Below are 25,910 nucleotides of genomic sequence, written 5' to 3'. Positions count from 1 at the left end.
GTCAGATGAACTCAAACACTAATTTTAAGTTTTCGTTTTTTTTTTTTTACATTTTAACACTGTCTTCACCATTGAGATGAGCTGAGTCATCACTTCAGGCCACACTTTACAAATACACATTTTAACCTTTTGGTAGTGTTGCCGGGTACATTGACCATCAGCTTTATTGATTCTTTCCATTAGTCCATTCAACCCAAACACCCCTAACATGCAGACTGAACTCTGGCTTGATTCAGGGCAGACATCTAGATGTGTGTGGTAGTTGTTCGTTTGCTGTGAACTTGCCCTACATTAAACTCATCATCTTTCAGAGAATGAGTCAGCTCAATAGGAAACTTGCGGAATATTTTTATTTCACATAACTTGATGAGTATTGAAAACCACAGAGTTGAACAGAAACCTCTCTACATTACAGTCAAGAGTTCTGTTAGAAGGAACAGATAAGGAAGAAGGTCTATTGAGCCCCTCAGACATTGCAGCGGTCTTCGTCGCAGCAAGTCCAGCCAGGCAGCTTGCAGAAGTCCAGCCGGGTGCAGCCTTTCTCTCCAGAGTCTAGAGACCAGACAGATATGGAGATCTATCAGTTCACATGCTGCTGATTTAGATATATCATTTCCCATCAACATGCACACACACGTGTTCAGAAGAACGCACATCTCAACATTGAATACACACACACACACACACACACACACACACATAATCAAAAAAGCTCTGCATACTACAAACTGCATACCACAAACAAACGTTTCTCAGTGAGATCGATGCCAACATCTGGACTAAAAAACACAATTTCACAGACTGAAATGGAGATGATGGTTGACAAGGTAGAGGCCAGAATATATATTTATTCTGTTGTTTTCGGTCGCAATAGAAGGGAATGTGTTGAATGTCCAAATATCACAGAAGTGTTAAATAGGGACAACTCTGAACGCCGCACAGCTAATGAGTTAAATAAATGGTGGGATATGAATGTGTAGGAGACACTTTATAAGAGACAAATAGACAAATATCATCAGTGCTGATGTGAGTCACTGATGCGTTTTCTCATGTTTAAGCAGCATTTATGAATATCTTCTACATTTCCAAAGCTTTTTCCTGCTACTGGGAGTTGAGGGCAGGGTTTTGTTAGTTTGTGTTAAATTTGTGACGAGCACAAAAGGAGGACTTACCCCGGGTGTAGCAGGCTTGTTTGACGCTAGCTGAGCACTGCAGCAGCTGGTTTCTCACCATGAGAAAGTCTTCTCCATGACACTCAATATAATACTCCCGCCCTGCAAATGAAAAACATATCAGTTCTCAAGATAACTTTGCCGTCAGCTGTCTGAGAATCCGTTTGTGTGCATGTGTGTGTGTGTGAGCAAGAGCGAGAGAGACCTGTGCAGAGAGGCAGTAATGCAAGAAGAAGCAAGTAAGCCTTCATAGTTTCTAGTTAGTGTACTTGACAAAACAGCTGTCTGGCCAGAGAATGGCAGGCAGAGTGACGATCTCAGCTTCTTATGCTGATGTGTTTACACAGTGACGCCTGCCGGTCATGGCTCCTACGTACTCAAACCTCTTAATGGCTGTTTTTAAGGATAGCAGAGGGACAAACACAGCACAGAAAACCCTCGTTGGATTTGATCCTAAGCCAGTTTGCGCAGACATGTGAATGGGATGGGTGATGTTAATCACTTAATTTCCAGGTTCACACTATTCAAGTCAAGTCAAGTCAGTTTTATTTGTATAGCTCAATATCACAAATTGCAAATGTGCCTCAGGCGGTTTTACAGCAACACAACATCCCGTCCTTAGACCCTCGCATCGGATAAGGAACAACTCCCTAAAAAACCTTGAACAGGGAGAAATAATAGGAAGAAATCTCAGGGAGAGCAACAGAGGAGGATCTCCCTCCCAAGACGAACAACGTACGATGATGTTGTGTATACATAATTTACATAATACAACATTGAAAGAGGATAACACAATTCACCCTTCGCGATGTCCCACCCTCCTTGGTTACTGTTGCTACGCCTGGCAAGCTATCGTCTGTCCGTGAAATTTAAACATGGCGTTTACTGTCATGTCAGTCACAGATATTCCAGGTGAATTGACATCCAATTTCTGGAAAAGCAAGGAGATATCAGAGAGAAGTAGACAGAAAGGCTTGCAATATGCATTTGAAAGCTACATCCATGATAATATTTGTCAGCGTGTGAATGAAGGGGAAATTAAAACCGAGGCTAAAGCCTACAGGTCCCAATATAAGACCCAGGCACCCCACGTCTTAACTATTCACGTTAAGGACAAGGAGATAAATGAACAACAATGCTCGTGTACAGCAGGGTAAGACAATATAGATAGTAATATTTTAAGTTGTATTTAAGCTGACATTTAGTTATGAGTTCATATAGCCTACTAGCTAGCTTTCAGATCTAGCTAACATTAGGCTATGTTTTAGCTAGCCAGGCTAGCCAGCTGGATCAGGGGAGCTCACATGCACTTTCCCGTTTGTTTAAAGTGCACCAGGATATTGCTCACACATCATGGGCTTGATCCATACACTGGATCTTATAAAGGCAAGAACAGAAGAGTCCGCTAAGTCCTGCACACGTTTGCCTCAACAATGGCACAAACCAAGAGGTGGTAAAATAAAGGCTGTGCCCGTATCATCAGTGGTGGTCGCAAAGGCTAGACAGGATCGAAAGTGGAGACCGGTTGACTGTCACTACACCGGGAGCAGGTAAGTTAACTGGATTGTCACTGACTACCTGGAATGACCTGTCATATTCCCCCCAAAATGACATACTTTACATATTCAGCAGTAGTCCATATTGATATTAATAATGTTTTGATATTATTTTCCAAGGACCCCCTCAATAACGGATGAGGACTTGGCACTACTGAGATGGCAGATGGGAGCACCCATCAGCTACTTGGCTAACAGACCACCTATCGATATAACTATAGGGGAAAACAAGTACCCCCTTGGAAGTGGTTTGAGCCAACAGGTAAATGAAAAAGGATTTGACTGAGTCAACAAGTATTTATTTTGTATCCAAAAGTCACTTGTTACATAGGCAATAGTGTACAAGTAATTTCAAGTAGGTTAGTATCATACAATATTACATAGGACTAATATGACTAAAGAAACATGAAAAAGGATGTAATGGACATGTACCTGTATTATAGGACAGTAATACCTTGTCGACAGAAAGGTATGAGAGGAGGGGACCCTTAGCCACCAGGGCACCTCCTGACCACTGGTCTTTGATGATGTGTGGTTGGAAATTGGACAGCATGCTAACCACGTACCATATCTGATTTATGTTGGAAAGTCGGGACATTGGTATTCTACCAGAAACAATCTTAAACTTTTTCATTTCGGCAATTGCCCTTTCCACATGAACTCTGCGTTTGGCGATTTTTTTGATCATCTGAACATCTGCATGTGGCATCTGACAGTTAGATCTAGCAAAAGGTGGAATGTTCAGTCTGAGACCAATCTCTTCCACTTCTTTTTCAATCAGAAAACCTTTGTCGGTCGTTAATCCATCTCCAACTTTAAGGTAGCCACACTGAATACAACCCTGCAGTAGCTCCATGATATTACACTGATTAAAGATCTCTTTGTCTGAAATAGATCCAGTGAATAGAGCAGAGACATGCATAACTGCACCTTGTGGGTCACAAGCAACTAGTGACTTCAGTGTGTTGGAGGACTTGTAGGTTGAATAGGTTTGACTCTGCAACAGTAATGAGCTGGGCTTCTGTGTCTTCAGTTCTGTGCAGTCCAGAATTGCAAATGTATTTGGGAATTCCTCTTTAAAGTTAACAGGCATGTTCTGTGAAATCACATCTCTATGCGGCCAAGTGGACAGTTGGCCAAGTCTGTCATACATGTAGTCTACCCAGGAGTTTATCAGTGTGCTGACACTCTGTACACGAATCTGAAATCTAAATGCTAAATCTTTGTGGTCAAAATTTTGTCTTAGTTTCATTAGTGTGAGTAAAAACTGACTACGCACAGGAGGTTTTTGGATCTTGATGTCTGGCATTTTGTAAGAGAGAGGAATGCTTGTTTGTGGAGTGATGGGATCATTGGGTAGTTTGAAAAATTCACATAAGCTGTTGAACTGATCATAGGTGAATCCAGTGCAGTAGTGGAAGTACTCAGGTACATGACTGTTGTTTAGACACTCTGGGGTTAATGCATTTGTAGTGTATGCATGAAGTTCCTTTCCAAGCAACTGGATTTGGCTGTCTTTGGCTTGAAGTTCCACCTTCAGGTTCAACATCTCCTGCTTCTGTTCTGCTAGTGTCTCCTTTAGAGTCTCCAATGCCTCTCCATGGTTGTCTGGGTCATGATATGTCTCTGTAAATTACAAAATGATAAAACATTAGTTAATAATTTGTACACATTTCTTCCCTTTTACAGCTTCCTCTTGTCAGGCCAGCAAGACCAACACCACCTACAAACCAGCCTGGTGATTTCCCTGATTTCCCATTGCCGCCACAACCAACACATGTCTGTACGGTGCTCAATCGAAATGAAATGTGTAGCTACAGTAAAATGACAGTCACTTTGGCAAAATCTGTAGCTCTAGAACGTGAGACCATACAACAGGACACAAGTAACATTTGGCATCTTAAAAGGTCTCCCCGACTCACATCAAGCTCATTTCATAGAATATGCATAAGGAGAGCCAACCAAGATATCCTTGCCGCTAGTATCAAAACCAAGGCCCCAAGACAGACCAAGGCAATGAAAAGAGGGGTAGATCTACAACCTATAGCTGCAATGCAGTACTCTGAGCTCACAGGCAATCTAGTGTTCCCATGTGGCTTTGTGGTTAATGCTCATGCTCCATACCTTGGCACTTCACCAGACAGGAAGGTGATAGAGAGGGAGGATAGTACAAGCTATGGACTTTTGGAGATCAAGTGTCCATCAAAAGACAGTTTCAAAGACTCCTATCACTACCAAATAACGGGGCAGCTGGGACTTACGGGCATGCCATGGTGTGACGTCTTTGTAATGTGCACTGAAGATTATCACCTACAGCGTATATATTTTGATGCAGTAAAGTGGGGTAACATGAAAAACAAATTAGATTTGTTTTTCTTTGACTACTTTCTCAGCAGATGCCATCAGTAGAACAGAAATAAATAGACACATAACTACATAGATGCACTTGAACACTTACCTGTATCACTGTCACAGGCTTGAGAAGCAGTGTCTTCGGCAGGGTTTCGAGAAGCAGTGTCCTCAGTAGGGTTTGAGCTGCAGGCTTGCAGAGCATCCTGTTCCTCACTTCTGGTTCTGTAAAAAAGTTCAGTTTGACAATCATTTAGTCAGAAACAAAAACACAAATTAGTTAATAAATGCTGTATTTATCATTTTAAACAGACAGCGGGAATCCTGGGGTGGGTTTTGATACAAAATTAAATGCATTCATTCAGTGTAGCCTAGCAATCCAAATGCATTCATGTACATATTCCTTGATCAATCTATGAAATTAAAAGTTGTGTGTAAACTGCGTGGTAGAAAGAAATGTCATGTCCTTTCAAACTCAAAAAAATTGTTAATGTTACTTTGATTGCTCGTCACCTTTTTGTTGGAGGCTTTCGGCAACCTCCATAATGTTCCTTCCTTTGGACAGTTGCAGAGATAGCAGTTATGGGATTCGGATATTCAGGTGTAGGTTGTCCATTCACAAAATGCTAAAGGATAACAGTTGATAGTTAAGAGCATGCATACCTTCGCAACCAACGTTACCAGCTAGTTTCTTTTATGTGCTAAATTTGCTATGATACTTCCCCTTTCTCTGAACTAGCTAGCTAGCAGCACTATCGACGTCTGTATAAGAGACTAGGGTTGTCAGATGAAACGTTAGCTAGCAACTTCTCTACATTTGAAAAGATGTTGCTGATTGAGATGATGGAAGAGTTTGGGGCGCTGAGATGATAACATAACTCTTAAAATATAAAGTTAGGTATAAGGTTTGGTGGAACCGGACTAAAATGTAACAAACATTGTTAGTACTAGATAGCTAACCTGGGGTGATGTGGTGCCAGGATTTGGTGAAAGTTAAAAGTCGGGCGGATGCGTTCTGGACCAATTGGAGTCTCTTGATAGAGCTAGCACTGATGCCATAGAGGAGTGAGTTGCAGTAATCAAGGCGGGAGGAGATGAAGGAATGGATCAGTATCTCAGCAGCAGGGCGTGTAAGAGAGGATCTTATTTTTGCAATGTTGCGAAGGTGGTAGAAGGAGGATTTGACCATTTGGCGGATATGTGGCTCAAGGGAGAGGGTGGGATCAAGGATCACACCAAGGTTGCGTGCCTGGGGGGAAGGGGAGACAGTAGTGCCATCGATGGTGAGTGCAAGGTTGTTGATTTGGCTGAGAGTGGACTTGGAGCCAATGAAGAGCAGTTCAGTTTTGTCACTGTTGAGTTTGAGGAGGTTTTGCTGCATCCAGACTTTAATTGCAGACAGACAGGAGTCGATGTGAGAGAGGGGTGGATTGTGAGGGGATTTGGTGCTGAGGTATATCTGGGTGTCATCAGCATAACAGTGGATGTCCAAGTTGAAATGGCGGAGAATCTGACCAAGAGGGAGGATGTAGGTGATGAAAAGGAGTGGGCCGAGTACAGAACCTTGGGGAACACCTTGTGTAACTGTGGATGGAACAGAGGAGTGGTTGTGAAGTGAGATGAAGTGTGACCTGTTGGAGAGGTAAGACTGGAGCCAGCTGAGTACGGTGCCTTCAATACCGACATCTTTCAATCTGGTGAGCAGGATATTGTGGCTCACAGTATCGAAGGCTGAACTCAGGTCGAGGAGGATGAGGATGTTAAGGGCTCCAGTATCAGCAGAGATGAGGAGGTCATTAAGTACTTTAAGGAGTGCAGTTTCAGTGCTGTGGAGTGGGCGAAAACCAGACTGGAGAGGTTCAAGTAGGTTGTTTGAGTGCATGTAGGTTTGGAGTTGTGTGGTGACAATGCATTCCAGGGTTTTAGAGAGGAAGGGGAGATTGGAGATTGGCTGGTAGTGGTTGAGGCAGGATGGATCAAGACCAGGTTTCTTGAGAATTGAGGTGACAGCTGCAGTTTTGTAGGAAGAGGGGACAATTCCATGGGACAGTTAGGAATTGAAAAGTTTGGTGAGGTACGGGCATAGGGCAGGGAGGCATTTCTTCAGTAGGGGGGTGGGGAGGGGATCAAGGGAGCAGGTTGTGGATTTTGATGAGCTGATGAGTTCAGAGATAGCGGTAGGGGCAACTGGAAAAAACCGGGAGAGGCGGCGATCAGGGGGAGGGGTATGGAGGTCAAGGGGAATGGGGAGAAGAGGGGCCGGAGTAGGTGCTGCTGAATCAGATGCAGGGGACAGTGATTTGTTGATAGTGGCAATTTTGTCTGCAAAAAATTGGAGAAATGAGTTGCATTGTTCAGCAGTAGAGTTGGAGAGGGCATCGGCACGGGGCTTGAGGAGGTTGTTTACAGTGGTGAAGAGGGTGCGGGGGTTGTGGTTGGAATCATTAATTATGGTGGAAAAATAGGCAGACTTGGCGGCGGTGAGGGCCTCTTTGTAGGCAGAGAAGTGGAGGTTATGGGCTTCTTGGTGTACAGTGAGAGATGTTTTCTTGGCAAGTCGCTCCAGTTGGCGGGCAGTCTGTTTCGTTGTGCGGAGCTCAGGTGTGAACCAGAGTGCAGAGGTGTTGAAGGAGACTGTTTTTGTTTTGAGAGGGGCCAGTGTGTTGAGGGAGGCAGACAGGGTGGCGTTGAGGTGATTGGTGAGATCATCAGGTAAGGTAGAGGCTGGTTCCAGGGGGAGAGCAGAGGAGAGCAGATCGGAGAGTTGGAGGGGGTCAATAGATTTAGTATTGCGGAATGTTATTTTTCTGAGGAGGTGTGGCCGAGGAGTTGGGGATCGAATAGTGAACTGGATGAGATTTTGGTCTGACATAGGAAATGGGGATGGATGGATGTTGTGTATCGGTAGATTGATAGAGCAGACCAGGTCAAGGATATGGCCTTTGACATGGGTGGGTAAAGTGATGTGCTGGGTGAGGTTGAAATTGTCCAATAGAGTGATGAATTCTGATGCAAATTTACAGGTGGGTAAATCAATGTGGATGTTAAAATCACCAAGCAGTAGTAAGTGTGAGGAGAGAGATGAGGCTATTGTGAGGAGTTCAGAGAGGTCAGACAGGAAAGATGGATTTGGTGTGGGTGGCCGGTAGATGAGAATGACAGCCACTGAGCAAGTTTTAAAAGCGAGGAATTCAAATGATGAGACAGTGGGGAGTGAAAGCTCAGTGGTCCTGAAGTTCTGATTGAATAAAGCAGCAAGACCACCTCCACGACAGGAGGGACGGGGTCTGCAGATGTAGCCAAAACCAGGGGGGATGCTTCATTGAGGGAGAAAAAGTCGCCAGGTTGTTGCCAGGTTTCAGTGAGCAGGAGAAAGTCAAATGAATTATCAGTGATTGTTTCATGTAGGATAAGGGCTTTGTTATTTAGTGATCGGGTGTTAAGGAGGGCAAGGTTGATGGAATGAGAGGGCAACGTAGTGGGGGCATGCTGGAGAGGTCTGAGGTCGTCCAGGTTAGCAGTGGAGGGGGGGTGGTGGGAGCATAGGGTTTGGATGTGGGATATCGTATCGGGGTTAGTGGAGGATGTAGATGACTGGAGTGTCTGGGGCCGCGATGAAGATAATGGCGGCAGCGGAGGACGCCAGCAGACAGAGCGGAGGTGCGTGCAACAGAGGATAGCCGGTAGTTTTTGTTGAGGAACAGGAGTTCATCAGGAGAGCAGTGTAAGGGAGGAGGAGGGAAGCTAATAAAACGGGAAACCAGGGTATTCTCTGTAGTCGTAATAAGGGGGGTAACGTTAATAAGGGGGGTAACATAAGTGAAAACAGAAGAGGGCAGCGGAGAGTTGGTTCCATGAGACGGGTGGCTTAATAACGCTGGAAACGTAAGAGGGGTGGCGCAGAGCACGGATGGGGTGAGGCTAGCTACTAGCTACTCCCCATATGAAGGGGAGTGCCGCCGCCAGGGATGGTGATGTCCACATTACGCTAGTCCCAGTTGATGGTGGCCCAAAGAGGGATAGTGTCCACTGCCGAGGGAAAATAAAGAAAATAATCCAGCGGGGGATGGGGGACGGAGCCAGATCCGCAAACTAGCGTGGCGAGCCAGGAGGTCAGAACTCACGTAAAGCTAACGTTAGCCGAGTGGTGGTTAGCCAGTTAGCTAGTTAGGGCGGCTAGCACGGAGGGCCGGAATCACGTAAGGCTAACGTTAGCCAAGTGGTGGTTAGCCAGTTAGCTAGTTAGGGCGGCTAGCACGGAGGGCCGAACAAACGGGGACAGAGAGGGGAAAGACAAGACGGTGGGAGAAGCGGCAGCCACACACGACGCCAGCGGTACTCTCCGATTTAAACAGCACACATACATACAAAAGGCGACGAAGACAAAAAAGAAAACAACAGCGAGTCCAGCCGACAACAGCCGAGCAGTGGCAAAGAGCATCTGCCCGGAAGCAAGTCGGAGATAAAAGAAGTGTTGGGAAAGATATTAAACCTGTACCAGCCTGCCCCGAAGAAAAGCCCCAAAGAAAGTCAGCCCAGTATTTTGGCTAATGGAGCAACTCTGAAGACCACTGAATGCTTTATCTATCTGGGCAGTGCTGTGACAGATACAAACTCCTCTAACTTAGAAGTGGACAGAAGAATCCAAGCGGCCACAAAAGCCTTTATTGCCCTTCACGAACGACTTTGTTCCCACCATGACATCAGGCTGAAAACAGAGATCAAGGTCTGCAACACAGCTGTTCTCCCATCTCTACTATACTCTACTTAATGCATGATCCTGTATCACAAGCACATTAAGAAGCTCACCAGCATACAGCTTCGTCATCTGCGAAAGCTGCTGCAAATCAGATGGGAAGACAAGGTGCCTGACATGGAAGAATTGAGACGTACTGCTACTGTCAGTGTTGAAGCCCTAATAACAGCCTCCCAACTCAGATGGACCGGCCACATGAGAAGAATCTCAGACAACCGGCTACCAAAAGAGGTTTTCTACGGGGAGCTGTGCCAAGTAAAAAGGAAGCAGGGAGGCCAGAAGCTACACTTCAAAGATGTGCTCAAGCACCAGGTGGGAGACAGTGGCCCTGGACAGACAGAGATGGTGCTCAGGTGAGATGCCCACACTAATCTTAAAGGTTAGTTGGTGATCAATAATGACACCTATGTTTTGGGCAGACTTTGTGGGCATGAGTTGGGTTGATCTGAGCTGGATATTGATCTGTTGTTGTAAGGATGGACAGGCTGGAATGACAAGGAGCTCAGTCTTAGATAGGTTAAGCTGAAGATAGTGTGCTTTCATCCATGCAGAGATATCAGCAGGGCATGACGATATCCGTGCTGAGACCATGAAGTCATCTGGAGGCAAGGATAGGAAGAGCTGGGTATCATCAGCATAGCATTGGTATGAGAAACAATGGGAGCGGATGATTGCACTAAGTGAGGTGGTGTCTATTGAGAAGAGAAGGGGACCGAACACTGACCCTTGAGTACCCCTGTGGATAAGCCGTGCGGTGTAGACACTTTTCCCCTCCAAGATACTCTAAAAGATCTCCCCGAGAGGTAGGACATGAACCAGCGGAGGGCAGATCCCGAGATACCAAGCTCAGTGAGTGCGTAGAGGAGGACTTGGTGGTTAACTGTGCCAAAGGCTGCGGACAAATCTAGCAGCAATAAAGCTGAGGACTGGCCAGCAGCTCTAGCCAAATGCAGTGATTCCATTACCGACATTAGTGCAGTCGCGGTAGAGTGACCCTGCTTAAAGCCAGGGTGATTCAGATCATACAGCTTGTTCTCAGAAAGGAATTCAGAGACATGGTTAAAAACTGTATGCTCAAGTATTTTTGAAAGAAAGGGTAGGAGTGAAACCGGTCTGTAGGTTTCAACCTGGGCTGTGTTGAGTGTAGGTTTTTTTTTTGTTTTGTTTTGGGGGTTTTTTTGTTGCTTAAATGCAGTGGAGAACACACCCGTTGTAAGCGAGGAGTTGGTGTGTGTGACTGCGGGGATAAGTGCGAGGGAAATGGTCTGTAGGAGGTTGGATGGTATCAGGTCATCAGGTCCAGCGGACAGGTAGTGAGACGAGAATCCAGTAGGAACTTTGGCGACTTCCTCCCCAGTCAGGAGGGAGAATGAGGTGAGTGAGGCACTGTTAGCTGGCAGTGGCAGACAGAGTTGGCCAGGCTCAGAGAAATGGTTACTGATGGCAGAAATCTTATCAGTAAAGTACGAGGCTAACATGTCAGGAGTGAGCAGAGTGGTGGTCAGAGGAGGAGGCGGATTGAGGAGTGAGTTAAAAGTTAAAAAAAAATTCAAGCATCAGTGGCGCCACAGATCTTGTTCTGAAAGTAAGTGGTCTTAGTTGTTTTTAAGCAGGAGGGGAATGATGCTAGGAGACACTGATAGTGGCTGAGGTCAGTGGACTCTCTGGTTTTACGCTATATTCTCTCTGCCGCTCTGAGACCCTTTACTCTTTGATGACCTCAGTGAGCCATGGAGGACAGAAGAAACATGAAGTCAGTCGCTTGAGTTTTGTCAGTAAGGATAGTCATGTTTCCCATAACAATCAGTGGTGTGTCATCTTCAGGAATGGCTGAGTAACATGTCTAGTTCGACTACAAAGTTCCCCAGTTGACACCCTGGTGGGTGGTATATGACAACCTTATATGGTATGCACTCTACCAGGTGAGCCACCGGGGTGCCCCCAGTTACTGGACCTTTTGACACCATCATCACCCATGTCTCGATGCTGATAAACGCTGGTAGAGTGCCATGAGGGCTCGGGTAGGATTGAGCCTTGTGTAATACAGCTTACCACTCGGGTACTCCATTACCTGCTATATTAGGCTAGCATCAATAGCTGAAATATTGTCCATCCAGGACCAGAGCTACGGACAGCAGGGATGTTTCCATCAAAGCATTTTTATGCACATTATGAAGTACCACATTAGAAAAGCTGGATGGAAACAGCAAAATTTGATAAACTTCCCTTATTTCGCAAAAAAAAAATGCTTGAGGTGTTTTTTTTTTGTTTTCATCAATGAAGAGTTTATGTGCTAATTGGATGATGGAAATGCATTTGTTACGTAAAATATTTAAATAGAATTGAATGACGTGCTCATCTGTCTCTTCATTTTAACAATGTAACCGAGCAAATTTCCACCTGCCGTGGGAGTCGATCCGGGGTTGTACTGCACCACGAGGCGACATCGTTAACCGCTCGACTAAAGGCGGCCGACCCCCTGGCTTTCGGCCAGTGATTCTTTTTTTGTAGATTACAGTAGTAATTTTCTCCCGGAAGCGCGCCCTCGCACTTTGTTATTCCCGCTCTCTGAAGAGACGTCTAAGAATCTGCACGTTTCCGGATCCCACCGCTGCCACTAATGTAACCGAGCAAATTTCCGCCCGCTGCAGGATTCCATCCGGAGTTGTACTGCACCACGAGGCGACATCGTTAACCGCTCGACTAAAGAGGGCTGACCCCCTGACGATCGGCCAGTGAGTCTTTTTTTGTAAGTTACAGCTAGTCCATCTTTCTGATGGTGTTGAAGTTTTGCAAGAAACATAAAATGATATTCAGGGTGTTATTCACTCAAGTAGATCTGATGGAAACACTTAATTCGCATTGTAATTTTTACAACTTTAGAAAAGTTTGCTTAAAATTCACTTGACAGTGGGATGGAAACAGCTGTTGAAGTTAACTTTAAGGTACTGGCATTGCAGGTAGAGACAGCAGCATGAGGCACACATTGCATACACGATTTACTATGTAGTAATAATGTCATCCATGTTGACGGTACACCAATAATAGCCAGATGTCACTAGTAACTTGACCAAAGCGCTTGATCTCATCAGAAAGATGCTGACTATTCTGTCAACATCATTGGAACACTGATGAGAGGTACAGTAGATTAGTATCTCTGAACTGCTGGCTGACTCATTCCTGAAGAGAACAGAATTCTGGAGCAGCGTGTTTTAGAGTTTGAAAGCAACCGAGATGCATTGTTTGCAAAATACGCCTCTCAACTTTTCCAACACTCCCATCACAATAGGAATAACCACTGGTTTACACTCAGGCAGCTGTTGTCCTTCTCTCTTTGATCGGCTGGTGCACTGTCTGTGCGTCTTCCTGACTTTGACAAATACCCAGTAAGGATAACTGTCATAGTATTACAGTTAATACGGTAATGTGCATGACAGTGACGGAAACTATGAGATGTGGCTGTACATGAAAGGGGTTTTATGATAGTAGACTAGATGCGTGAAGGTCATGTTGCATACATGTGAGCTGACCTATTAGCTGAATAAAGTAGACACTTAACCTGCTCCGTTTGACTGGACATTCCGTGATTTAATACATGGTGTCAGAAGTGAGGCATATATTCACAAATAGTGAATTATGGTGAAGTTTAGCCCACCAGAATACTTTTGCTTTGATAAACTGACGGAATTGTTATGGCCTAGGTGAATTTGCGGACCCAAGGAGGGCAGGAGACAGTGCAGTGGTGCTCAAACAGGTTTATTCACCTTAGCAAAATGGTCAGCAACAGAAAAACATGAATATGGCAGGTGGTGGTGACTGTAGGCAGGCTGGCACCTTCCCGGGATCTGGGCTGAAGCAACGAGGTCCTGGATCTGGAAATGGCAAGGGGGAGAGTTTGGTCAAAAATAAGCAGACAGGGAGAACACTTTCTCAGGAAACTTCTTCTGTACAGAGTACGCTGGCACTACCGATGAGACGGAATTATCTGGCGAGGTGGTGGAGACTGAACCAGGCTTTTATGGAGGAGAGGTGGGTAATTGCACATGGGGATCAGATGTGCCTCGCTGCACGCAGCCCAGAAATAGGTCAGCCACGCCTCCATGTCACCGCCCATCCTGCAGGTACTCAAGAGAGAGGAGAAGAAAAACAAACCAAATACAAACAGAAAACACTCAGACCATAAAAGTACCCCCCCCCCCATGGACGCCTCCTGGCGTCCTACCAGGCTTGTCTGGGAATCTATTATAAAAGTCAGTTAAAAGATCAGGATCCAGAATCAGGGAGCGCGAAACCCAAGACCGCTCCTCGGGGCCGTACCCCTCCCAATCTACCAGATATTGGTAGCCGCGGCCCCGCCTGCGGACGTCCAGGATGCGGTTGACAGTGAAGGCTGGGTGGCCATCGATGAGACGGGGGGTCAGCTGGAGGGTTCAGAGGACTGTGTTGGACTTCAGCTAACTCTACCAACTCATCTTCATCTATGTGAGAGCGTAGTCCTGCGTGTTTGTTGATAAAGCAATAGGAGAAGATGTTCGGTCTCAAAACCATCCGTTTTATTTAGCAGTAAATGGATAAAGCATACAGAGCTCTGGGTCTAGATCTTCCTATCCCTGACCAACAACAGATTGTGTCAGTTCACGAAGTCTGACTCTCTCTCCTTTCCCTGACCCAGTCTTTATACTATACAAAGTGTTGACTGAATATGGATGTGTGGTCTTCTTTCTGATTGGTCCGTTCATCTGACTCCGTTTCCGCCTCACTGATATCCGGACTCCAGGTAATCTTCTCCATATGCTGTGACCTCCTTGTTGCAGCTGCCGTCGTAAAATCCTGTTCCTATCTCTGAAACCACAAATCACAGCACATCTCGTCTCCACTCCCCCCTGACCACAACACTTCCATTGTTCCCCTTCCCATTCAGAGTCGCCAACCCTATCCAAGGTCAGCGACCCTCACACCTTCCATGGAGATAGACATCTTGTCTCTACTCCCCCTTGACCACAACACCCTTATTGCTCCCTTTGTTATTCAGAGTCGCTAACCTTATCTAAGGTCAGTGACCCTCACACCTGATTTACTCTGCATTCCTCTGTCTGCTGACATACTCAGTACTTTTCCACTGCCACTATAGACCCTCATGTCCTTGTAACAAGCCCTGTTCCTCATGCATATGTTTTCCCAATGATTAATATATCCTTATATCCCTTATTCCAATTAATACCTTGTAATCATCATTATTAAACATCACACCATTACATTTATCTACAACTGTTAGTAACCGGTTTCAAGAGGGAAACATGGAAGACAGGGTGTACCTTGAGTGCTGCGGGGAGCCGGCACTGGGGTTCATCATGCGCTCCACGGTGTAAGGGCCAATGTACTTAGGAGCCATCTTTCGAGACTCTGTCTGGAGAGGGAGGTCCCGAGAGGAAAGCCAGACCTGTTGGCCCACCTTGTACTCCGGGGCAGGGGTTCGGTGTCGGTCAGCGATCCGTCGGTTTCGGTCTGCAGTTCTGACTAGAGTGGCCCGGGCTTCACGCCACACTCGACGGGCTCGGAGGAAGTGGGCCTGGACTGATGGAACCGCCACCTCGGTTTCCTGGCTGGGGAATAGTGGAGGTTGGAAGCCATTAGTGACCATAAATGGAGACATACTGGTTGCAGAGCTGACCAGGGAGTTGTGGGAATACTCCACCCATAGCAGGTTCATGGACCAGGAGGCTGGAAGACGTGATGCCACGCACCGCAGGGAGGAGTCCAGGCTCTGATTGGCTCGCTCTGTCTGGCTGTTGGATTGTGGATGGTACCCGACGTCAGGCTGGCAGTGATACCTAAGGTTTGGCAAAAAGATTTCCCTACCTGGGAGGTGAACTGAAGGCCCCTGTCTGAGACAATGTCTTGGGGAATGCCATGCAGGCGGAAAACATGCTGTATTAGAAGGTCAGCAGTTTCTAAGGCTGATGGGAGTTTAGGCAATGGGACAAAGTGTACAGACTTAGAAAAACGGTCAACTATTGTTAAGATAGTGGTATTACCTTCTGACGGGGGCAGGCCAGTGATAAAGTCCACCGCTATGTGCAACCAGGGGCGATGGGGAATGGGTAAGGGCTGAAGGAGTCCAGCTGGTGCCCGGTGAGAAGGCTTGTTGCGAGCATACACTGAGCAGGCGGCAATGACCTCCCGGTTGTCAGCTGCCATGGTCGGCCACCAGAAGCACTGTTGAAGCAGGAAGATGGTCCGACGGACCCTGGGATGACAGGCCACCTTGGATGCGTGGGCCCACTGGAGCACAGAGGATTTCACGGACGATGGAACATACAGTCGTCTAGGCGGACACTCTCCCGGCACGGCTTGTCCTTGCTGGGCCTCCTGGACACGTTCCTCCACTTCCCACCTGGCCGCTCCGACCACGCAGGCGGACGGAAGGATTGTCTCATCGGGGGTTCCCTCTCCCTCTGGGGTGAACTGCCTGGAGAGGGCATCTGGTTTGACATTTCGTGAACCTGGCTGGTATGTGAGGGTAAAATTGAACCTGTCGAAGAAGAGGGCCCACCTGGCCTGGTGTGAGTTGAGTCAGCGAGCAGTTCGGAGGTAGGATAGGTTTTTATGGTCCGTCCAGATGATGAATTGGTGAGCTGCTCCCTCTGGCCAGTGCCACCATTCCTGGAGGGCCAAAACCACCGCTAGCAACTCTTGGTTTCCCACGTTGTAGTTTCCCTCTGCTGGAGTGAGGTGACGGGAGAAGTATGCACATGGGTGAAGTTTGTGGTCTGTAGGGAAGTGCTGGTAGAGGACAGCCCCGACTCCTGAATCAGAGGCATCAACCTCAACGATAAATTGGAGGTCTGGATCTGGATGAGTTAATACCGGAGCACTTGTGAACCTGCTTCTCAGTTTGTCAAAAGCAGACTGGGCAGCAGGCGACCAAACAAGGGACTTTTTGACAGAGGTTAGCTGGGTAAGAGGGGCAGCAATGCTACTATAGTTACATATAAATCTCCTGTAAAAATTTGCAAAGCCCAGGAATCTCTGGTGGTGCTTGCGTGTGGCTGGAACTGGCCATTCTACAACTGCCCTGATTTTTTTTTGGATCTGGTCTGAGCTGCCCCTTCTCAACCAGATACCCCAAAAAGCTTACTGTGGTAGTATGGAAGTCACATTTTTCAGTTTTGACAAACAGTTTGTTTTCAAGCAGTCTAGTCAACACCTGTCTCACGTGGTTAAGGTGTTTTTCATGGCTGCAGGAGAAAATCAGGATATCATCAAGGTACATGAAAACAAACATGTTCAGCATGTCTCTGAGCACATCGTTGACTAGGGCCTGAAAAACAGCAGGAGCATTAGTCAAACCAAAAGGCATTACCAGATATTCAAAATGTCCCAGATGTGTGTTGAATGCAGTTTTCCATTTGTCTCCTTCTTGGATTCTGACCAGGTGGTATGCGTTTCTTAAGTCCAGTTTAGAAAATACGACTGCTTCGTGAAGTGGTGTGAATGCTGTATCTAGGAGTGGGAGAGGATACTTATTTTTGATTGTGATGCTGTTTAGACCTGTGTAATCGATGCAGGGCCACAAAGATTTGTCCTTTTTTTCTACAAAGAAAAAACCGGCTCCCACTGGGGAAAAGGAGGGACGGATGAGGCCTGCAGTGAGGCAGTCATTTATGTATTTCTCCATAGCCTCTTTCTCTGGTTTGGAGAGGTTGTATAGTCTTTTGGTGGGTAACGGTGAGCCAGGGAGCAGGTCAATAGCACAGTCATATGGTTGGTGTGGGGGGAGAGCGAGAGCACGGTCTTTACTAAAAGCCTCTTTTGGGTCATGGTATTCATGGGGAACGTTTGTTAAGTCTATGTCCTCAATGGGTTCTGCGGTGTGAGGAGGCTGTTGGGGAATGGCTGACAGCAGGCAGTGTTGGTGACAGTAGTTACTTCAATTGCAAATTGATGTGGTGGTGGACCAGTCTATGTGTGGGTTGTGCATCTTTAGCCAGGGCAGGCGGAGAACTACTTGTGTGAGAGGTGACGATATGACAGAGAGTTCAATGTACTTGTGTTGGTTGCCAGACAATGTTAGCTTGATGGCCTGGGTTTTGTGGGTAACGTTCTCAATCATTTTCCCATCAATGGTTAATACCTTCTTGGGGGTGTCCAGCTCATAAACTGGGAGCTTGTGGTTTTTAACAAAGTCAAAGTCTATGAAGTTGTCATCTGCACCAGAGTCAAGTAACACCTGGACTGGAAGTGTCTGATGAGGGCAGTGTATCATACCTTTCACTTGGACTCGGTTATGGAAGGAGGTTCGGCTCACCAGCGTTCTCCCTCCTGCTGATGAGCCTGGCCTTTAGGTCATTCCGGACACTGGGCGAGGAAGTGTCCCTTTCTTCCACAGTAGATGCAGAGGTGGCTCCTGAGTTGTCGCTGTCTTTCCTCGGGTGTCAGCTTGGCCCGTCCCAGTTGCATGGGTTCCTCTGCTGCCAGAGGACTTGGAGGGTTGGCACACGAGTCCAGAGAGCCAGGTGAAGGGGTGTGGGCAGATAAGGGGAACTCAAACAGGTTGGGTGGCGTGTAGGTGACGGAAAGTGATCTCCGTCCCAGGGCTCTTTCCCTACGCCTTTCCCTCATCCTGTTATCTAGTCGGATGGCTAATTTTATCAACTCCTCTAGGCTAGTGGGTTCATCTCTAGAGGCCAGCTCATCTTTTAGCTCTTCTGCTAAGTCTTTGGGAAAAATAGCCTGTAGGGCGGTGTCATTCCAGCCCCTTTCTGCGGCTAGAATGCGAAATTCAATGGCGTATTGATAGACTGGCTGTGATCCTTGTTTTAGCATTAGCATTCGTGTTGTGGCCTCTTTGCCTTTAACTGGGTGGTCAAAAACCTTCCTCATTTCCTGAGTGAAGGTGTTATAATCTGAACAGATACTGGGTGAGTGAGTGGATATGGCTAGAGACCAAGCTGCGGCTTGGTCAGACAGGAGGCTCATAATGAATGCAATTTTTGACTGATTGGTTCAATAGGTGGCTGGTTGCTGACTAAAAACTAACGAACACTGGTGTAGAAACTGGGCACATGTCCCTAGGTTACCTGAATACCTAGCAGGGATGGGAATGTAGGGCTCCCGGGGTGTCGGGGTAGGTCCCATGGTCGGTGCCGGTCCAGGTGTGGGTGGTGGTGGGGAATTGGTGGCTGTGGAGATGGTGTAGACTTGGCTGACGACGGTATCCATTCTGCCGGTGAGCTGTGTCACACTGGTGATTAATTGCTGCAGATTGTCCATGATTTGTTGAAGGGTGGAATCATGCTGACCCACCACTGTGCCGTGGATCTCTAGGGCTCTTTTCAGATGTTCTGTCTCCGCTGGGTCCATTTTGGCCATATAATTCTGTTACAGCCTAGGTGAACGTCCGGACCCAAGGAGGGCAGGAGACAGTGCAGTGGTGCTCAAACAGGTTTATTCGCCTTAGCAAAATGGTCAGCAACAGAAAAACATGAATGTGGCAGGTGGCGGTGACTGAAGGCAGGCTGGCACCTTCCTGGGATCTGGGCTGAAGCAACGAGGTCCTGGATCTGGAAATGACAAGGGGGAGAGTTTGGTCAAAATAAGCAGACAGGGAGAACACTTTCTCAGGAAACGTCTTCTGTACAGAGTACGCTGGTACTACAGATGAGACAGAATTATCTGGCGAGGTGGTGGAGACTGAATCAGGCTTTTATGGAGGAGAGGTGGGTAATTGCACATGGGGATCAGATGTGCCTCGCTGCACTCAGCCCAGAAGTAGGTCAGCAACGCCTCCATGTCACCGCCCATCCTGCAAGTACTCAGAGAGAGGGGGAGAAAAACAAACCAAATACAAACAGAAAACACTCAGACCATAACAGAAATGGACTGACTGGAATGGATGCTTCGAGAGATTCAGAATGGCGACCAAGCTCCACAAGGAAGATGGTGAGGTACAAGTGAGTTCCCTAATATATGCGATGGGAAGCGAATATTTTCAAGTCTTTCACTTTTGCTGAAGCACCAAACGAGAAGGGTTACAATATAGTCATGGATAAATACGAGTAATTTTTCCCTAAATGGAATATAATCCACGAGAGAGCCATTTTCTATCAGCGGGTGCAACAGCCAGGTGAGAAAGCAGAGACAATTATTAGAGCCCTTCATGAGCTATCAGAGCACTGCGAGTTCGGCATAAATACGGATGAATATATTCGTGACCGGATCGTGGTAGGGAATCTAGATAAAGAGCAGTCTCATAATTTGCAACTCATGAATGATCTCATGCTAGCACAAACACTACAGTTAGTGCGTCAGTCAGAGATCATTAGCATGCAAATTAGCAAGCAAGGGGAAGCTACAAGCACTGCAGCAGCTGTGCAAGAGGTGCACGCACTGGGCACGTGGAAGAAAAACCCAAAATGGCAACGTAACGCTAAACAGAAAGGAGGCAAAGACTCCAGAAACACACAACGCGAAGGAAAGTGCGGCAGATGTGAAAAAATGCAACACAAAAACCAGGAAAGGTACCCAGCGTTGAAATCAGCATGCAACAAGTACAACAAAAATGGACATTGGGAGAGAATGTGTAAGAGCAAATCGGTGAGTGAAGTTACAAAGACTGATTGATCTCTATTCTGCTCCCTGACAGGCCATGGAAGCATATAGCTTTGGACCTCTGTGAGTACAACAAACAGAACTATTTAGTTATCTCAGACTACTACTCTAGATATATAGAGATTCTACACATGACAGCAACAACCAGTGCTCAAGTTGCTCTGAAGCTAAAATCAACATGTGCCCGGTACAGCATACCGGATGTGGTCGTGAGTGACAATGGGCCACAGTTCTCAAGCGCCGAGTTTCAAGACCTAGACCATGAGCTCGATTTTAAACCCATCACCTTGAGCCCGCACAACGCACAAGCTGCTGAAAGGGCCGTGCAGACTGCAAAGAGAATCCTGAAACAGAAGGACCCTCTTATTGCACTCATGTGCTACAGGTCGACTCTGTGCAGCACCACGGGAGCCAGCCCAGCCGAGCTCCTAATGGGCCGGAAAATCAGGACGACGCTTCCTATCCTCGAGAGAAACCTGCAACCTAGATGGCCTAATTTGCAACGGATCAAGCAGAAGGACAAGGCCGAAAAGAAGACACAAGCCTTCTACTATAACCAACGTCACGGGGTGAGATCCCTACCTCCACTGCAGCCAGGTGGTCATGTTCTCACCAAGCTGGACCACCAGAAATCCTGGACAACTCCTGCAGTAGTGACCAGCGAGAGTGTCACACTACGCACTTACCTCATTGAGACACAGTAGGGTGGAACGTTCCGGCATAACCGTCGCTACCTCCAGGTGATGCCTGCTCCAGAGCCAGCTGGGAGCATAGCGCCTGTCTCACCTATTCGCAAGGATGCCAATCAAGAGCCCTACGACACAGTTGGACATGGGACTGGTCCACACACCCCCAGTGTCAGCATACATGCTGGTACAGAGAAACTGTCACAGACCAGGTCTGGACGGGTCATTAAACCAGTTGTTAGACTGGACTTGTGAGTGACTGTGTTCTCACATCTCATGGTCTTTGGGGGGATATACATTTATAAAAATAGGAGGGAAGAAAAGGGTGAACAAAAGAAAAAAAAGAGTTCCATATGGTAAACTATATAACTAAGAAGTTATTTGGAAATGTCAAAAGAGTTCCAGAGTGTAATAAGTTGTGAAATGTTAAACTGAATGTTGAAGCCTTATTGTTGCTGTCAATGTGGTAAGAGTTTTATTGATGCTACAGAAGAATAGCACTGTTTACATAATGTTTAACATAATGTTATATCTGTTTACTTTAAAAGGTGAAAGAAAAACTAAAAGGGTAAATGTCATAGTATTACAGTTAATACGGTAATGTGCACGACAGAGACGGAAACTGTGAGATGTGGCTGTACATGAAAGGGGTTTTACAACAGTAGACTGGATGCGTGAAAGTCGTGTTGTATACATGTGAGCTGACCTATTAGCTGAATGAAGTAGACACTTAACCTTCTTCGTTTGACTGGACATTCCGTGATTTATCACAATAACTACGCTTAACCAGGGCCTGTTTAATGTGGGATTTCTCCCATTCCTCAGCCGCTGTATCAGTGGGAGCTTTGTCAGCTCGGTGGTACAGTGTCCTGATGACTCCTAGTTTTTGCTCCAGTGGATGATGAGAGTCAAACTTTGAGTAATGATCAGTATGTTTAGGTTTATGGTAAACATCAACAATCAAATGTCTCCCATCACCAATTGCAATTTCACAAGGCTAACCTGGCGGCATGGTGGCGCAGTGGTTAATGCGGTTGCCTCACAGCAAGAAGGTCCTGGGTTCAAGCCCCATGGTAGTCCAACCTTGGAGGTTGTCCTGGGTCGTCCTCTGTGTGGAGTTTGCATGTTCTCCCGTGTATGCATGGGTTTTCTCCAGGGGCGCCGGTTTCCTCCCAAAGTCCAAACACATGTAAGTCAGGTGAATTGGCTGTACTAAATTGTCCCTAGGTATGAATGTATGTGTAGTGCCTCCAGTGCAAACTAGGGGTAGCAGTAAAGGTGCTAACATCTAACTCGGTTTGGTGAGGGGTTTGCCTTGACTAACTCACGAGAGGAGTTGAACAGTTGACAATTTTATTGCCTCACAACAGGAAAATATACACAATGCTGACTTTTACATAAAAGAATTGAAATAAAACAAAATAGAGCTCTTTAAAGTAAATAGAATAATAATCAAAAGAAAACCTCGTTCAAATCACAACCCTCTATGAGTGTTAGCAGTTTGAGATGAAAGAAAAATTCAGTTCCTTGTCCTTGAGTGTATGTGTTGGTCCAAGAGTTCAGTTCCTGATTCGTGAGTGTATTGAATATACTTCAACGATGACTATTTCTACCCTGGTAGAGGAAATAGGCTGGTGTGCATGAGTTCTTATTTGGTGTCTGGGTGAATGATTCAGGCTTGTCAGACGTTTCCTGGGACAGATCCTACGGTAGGCTTCTATGATCGTCCACAGTCTCACTGGGCTGGGCTCGCCATCACAATCTTCCAAATTCTATCTGGCAGTTAAAAAAAACCAATCGGAGTTCCAAATACTTAAAACTTGACAGACCTTCGTCTCGTAAGCTCACAGATGAGATTCTGATAACACATAACACTTTTCAGAATCAAAAAATGTCAATACTCTAACTTTCTGAGGCTATGTATAATAAAATTCAGTCGTCGGTTCAAGAGCACAATTTCCAGGATGTTCACAAAAAGAAAAGAGAAAAAAAAAGACGACTGTGTGTTGCAGTCTCTACCTAGTGTGCCCCTTAAGGAGCAGCATGTCACTACACCTCTAAATCAATGACTATTAGTAGCCCTATATATCATATGGGTTACATATGTGTCGGCCCTGTGATGGCCTGGCAGCCTGTCCAGTGTGTCTTCCCGCCTGCCGCCCAATGACTGCTGGGATAGGCGCCAGCATCCCCACGACCCTGAGAGCATGATAAGCGGTTCAGATAATGGATGGATGGAAGAAGGCTAACCTGTCATTTTTCACATCCTTCCTGTTGAATTTGATATGGCTGTCCACCGAGTTAATGTGGTCGGTGAAATGTGGTACATCCCAAGATTTAGTTTCAACCCATCCCCAGCAAGGGGATTTACAAGTACAGAATCATCTTTCCAGCCCGGCTCCTGGAGACACAGGATGAGAGGTTTCACTCCTTCCAAACTCCGGCAGAAGTGGACAGGTTTATCCAGTCTCTTTGGATGACCGAGGCGGACCTGACGTACGAATGTTCCGTCAGGAAAGTGTAACGACAATAGCCCTACTAATGTTAGTTAAACTAGGCCTGTAGCCTAGCCTAGGCTACTCTATTGTAAAGCCTATTGTTTCCACAAATGGAGACATGATTATTCTTTTTATTGATCTTTCTTTGAAACAGGGCTGAGTTTCGTTTCCTTTTTCATTACCATGGCCAACATAAATGTTCAACTTCACTGCTGTGGACAGTGGGCCTAAACCGGATTAGAAGAAAGGAGAAACAGCCTACTGACGCTTATGCTTCCAAGCACTGGACAGCTGAAATATCGTTAGGCTAGTTTATATGGGCGCATCCAAGCACTGGACAGAGTTGAAATGACATTTGCTTAGGCTACTTGGGACGTAGGCTACAACCCATCACGGATCTTATGTGGTCAACAGCCGCAGGCTATGATTGATTTTTTTATCGATATTTTCTTCAGCCTGAATTCAGCCTGCGTAGGTTCCAGATATGTGAGTATTTGTTATGTGCTTAGGCTGTTTAACACAATATGTAGGCTGCAGGTTACAAATGTTGTGTAGTTAATTATTACATAGGCTACTTAAGTTTAAGCGGTTTGTATTCGGTAAAAAGAAAAGGAAAGCTAGTCAAGAGCTAGAAACAAAAGAATAACTAAAAGCTAGAGAGAGACCCGTTTCCGTAAGTGGTAGTTATGGAGTGGAAGGGGAGGGGTGGGGGGCCCAGAGGACATTGAGCTCAAGTTCACATGGGATTCGAGGGGGTGTCTTTTGGGGGGGGGGTTCCTCGTGTTTTGTGGGTGTGGCTTGTCAATGTGTTTTATCAAAACGATCGTTAAAGATATTTGTACGGCATATTGTAACTAATGTCTGAGAGTTGTAAGATAAAATTTACCTCATGGAACTATAGGGGTCTGAACAAACTTACAAAGGTGAAACATGTGATGAGCAGGATAAAATTCTTGAAATCAGAAGTAGTTTTTTTTACAAGAAACTCATCTGCTGCGTGAGGATATTTCCAAAATAAGAAGAATGGCAGGGTCAGGTGTTGTCTGCTCCCTATACCACCCATGGTAGAGGGGTTATGATACAAATCCATAAATCTGTCCCACTACAGATCCAAAATATAGTTAAGGGCCCTACAAGTAGATATATCATGGTCCAGGGTACTTTATTATCTGAAAATATAAATTTGATAAATGTGTATGGCCCCAGTGAGGATGATCCCAAATTCTACAATAATTTGTTTCTGACTGCTTCAAATCTCCCTGGGCAATACATAATAGCTGTTGACTTTAATTGCACATTGGATCCATTAAGCGACAGATCAACTGGTTTAGATAATACTCATATCAGGTCGAGAAAGACAATACACCATTTTATGAAAGAGTTGAATTTGTTGGATATTTGGAGGCATGGTAAACCAAATGCAGTAGAATATTCCTGTTATTCCAAAACTTATAAAACTCACTTACGTATAGACTACTTTTTAGTTTCAGCACTACTTGTTTCCAAAATTGACGAATGTCATTATAGCGGTATAGTTCTATCTGATCATGCAGCTGTGTCCTTGATTTATAAAGTGGGATCTTATTCTAGCTGTAGTTGTCTTATTTTGGCTGTAGCTCTTTTTTCCCCCCACCTAGTGTTTCCTTAAACATTTCTTGTTGCCTAGCTGTTTTGACATAGTTATCATTTTAGCTTATAAATATATTCCTTGGTAACTTGCTGTTTGCAGTTTTAATTGTATTGTGTGAGGTTTGATAGAGTCTTACATAAGTGACCAGTTTCTGGGCAATAGGCCTATTTTCAGTGCACCTCTTTGGCCAGTTGGGTGTTAAGTAGCCAGGGTGTGGCCAGAACATCGCAGGGATTTATAAGTCTAGCCTGGTTCAGTTTCAATCCAGTGTGCATTTTAACTTCTGGAGTGATTCTGAATTGCTTGTTCATCATCTGGGTCACAGACCCGCTTGTCACACTGGGGGTGCAAAGCGGCGAAGGCGTGGGATGGGGGGGGGGTAGGGGGGTGTGATTGCACATATGTACGTGTGTATGTAAAGTTTGTGTATGTGTAGGCCTGGTGAGTCGCTTCGGCTGCCTTCTATCGCTCTAAAATCCTATCCTCTGCCTCTAATCCTAAGAAACTCTTTGAAACCTTCTCTACACTTCTTCAACCCCCACCTTCTCCTCCTATTTCCTCCCTTCTCCCTGATGACTTCGCTAACTTCTTTGACAAGAAGGTAAACAACATCAGATCCTCCTTTTCTCACCACCCGGTAAGTGCTCCTTGC

At 46.0% G+C, this 25,910-nt stretch overlaps 1 protein-coding gene across 1 annotated transcript; it reads right to left on the bottom strand.

Annotated features, from left to right (window-relative positions):
- Window positions 1-332: 332 nt before the first annotated feature.
- On the bottom strand, window positions 333-1,486 carry wu:fj16a03 (uncharacterized protein LOC335475 homolog). Its single transcript, XM_056292349.1, has 3 exons — window positions 1,378-1,486; window positions 1,173-1,274; window positions 333-552 (listed from the first exon to the last, which is right to left on the bottom strand). Exons 1-3 carry the CDS (start codon window positions 1,421-1,423, stop codon window positions 467-469), a joined length of 234 nt encoding a protein of 77 aa, XP_056148324.1. The 5' UTR covers window positions 1,424-1,486; the 3' UTR covers window positions 333-466.
- Window positions 1,487-25,910: the final 24,424 nt, after the last annotated feature.

Source organism: Lampris incognitus, chromosome 13 (assembly GCF_029633865.1).
Source record: "Lampris incognitus isolate fLamInc1 chromosome 13, fLamInc1.hap2, whole genome shotgun sequence".
In the NCBI taxonomy this organism is placed as follows: domain Eukaryota; kingdom Metazoa; phylum Chordata; class Actinopteri; order Lampriformes; family Lampridae; genus Lampris; species Lampris incognitus.
This window is presented reverse-complemented; position numbering and strand designations above follow the sequence as displayed.

Bases quoted from the DNA above. Each gene is read 5' to 3' on its own strand.
- wu:fj16a03 (XM_056292349.1), bottom strand. From the start codon at position 1,423: ATGAAGGCTTACTTGCTTCTTCTTGCATTACTGCCTCTCTGCACAG. The intron at 1,275-1,377 runs GTCTCTCTCGCT...TTTCATTTGCAG, and splicing joins ATTACTGCCTCTCTGCACAG to GGCGGGAGTATTATATTGAG. The intron at 553-1,172 runs GTAAGTCCTCCT...TCTGGTCTCTAG, and splicing joins ACAAGCCTGCTACACCCGGG to ACTCTGGAGAGAAAGGCTGC.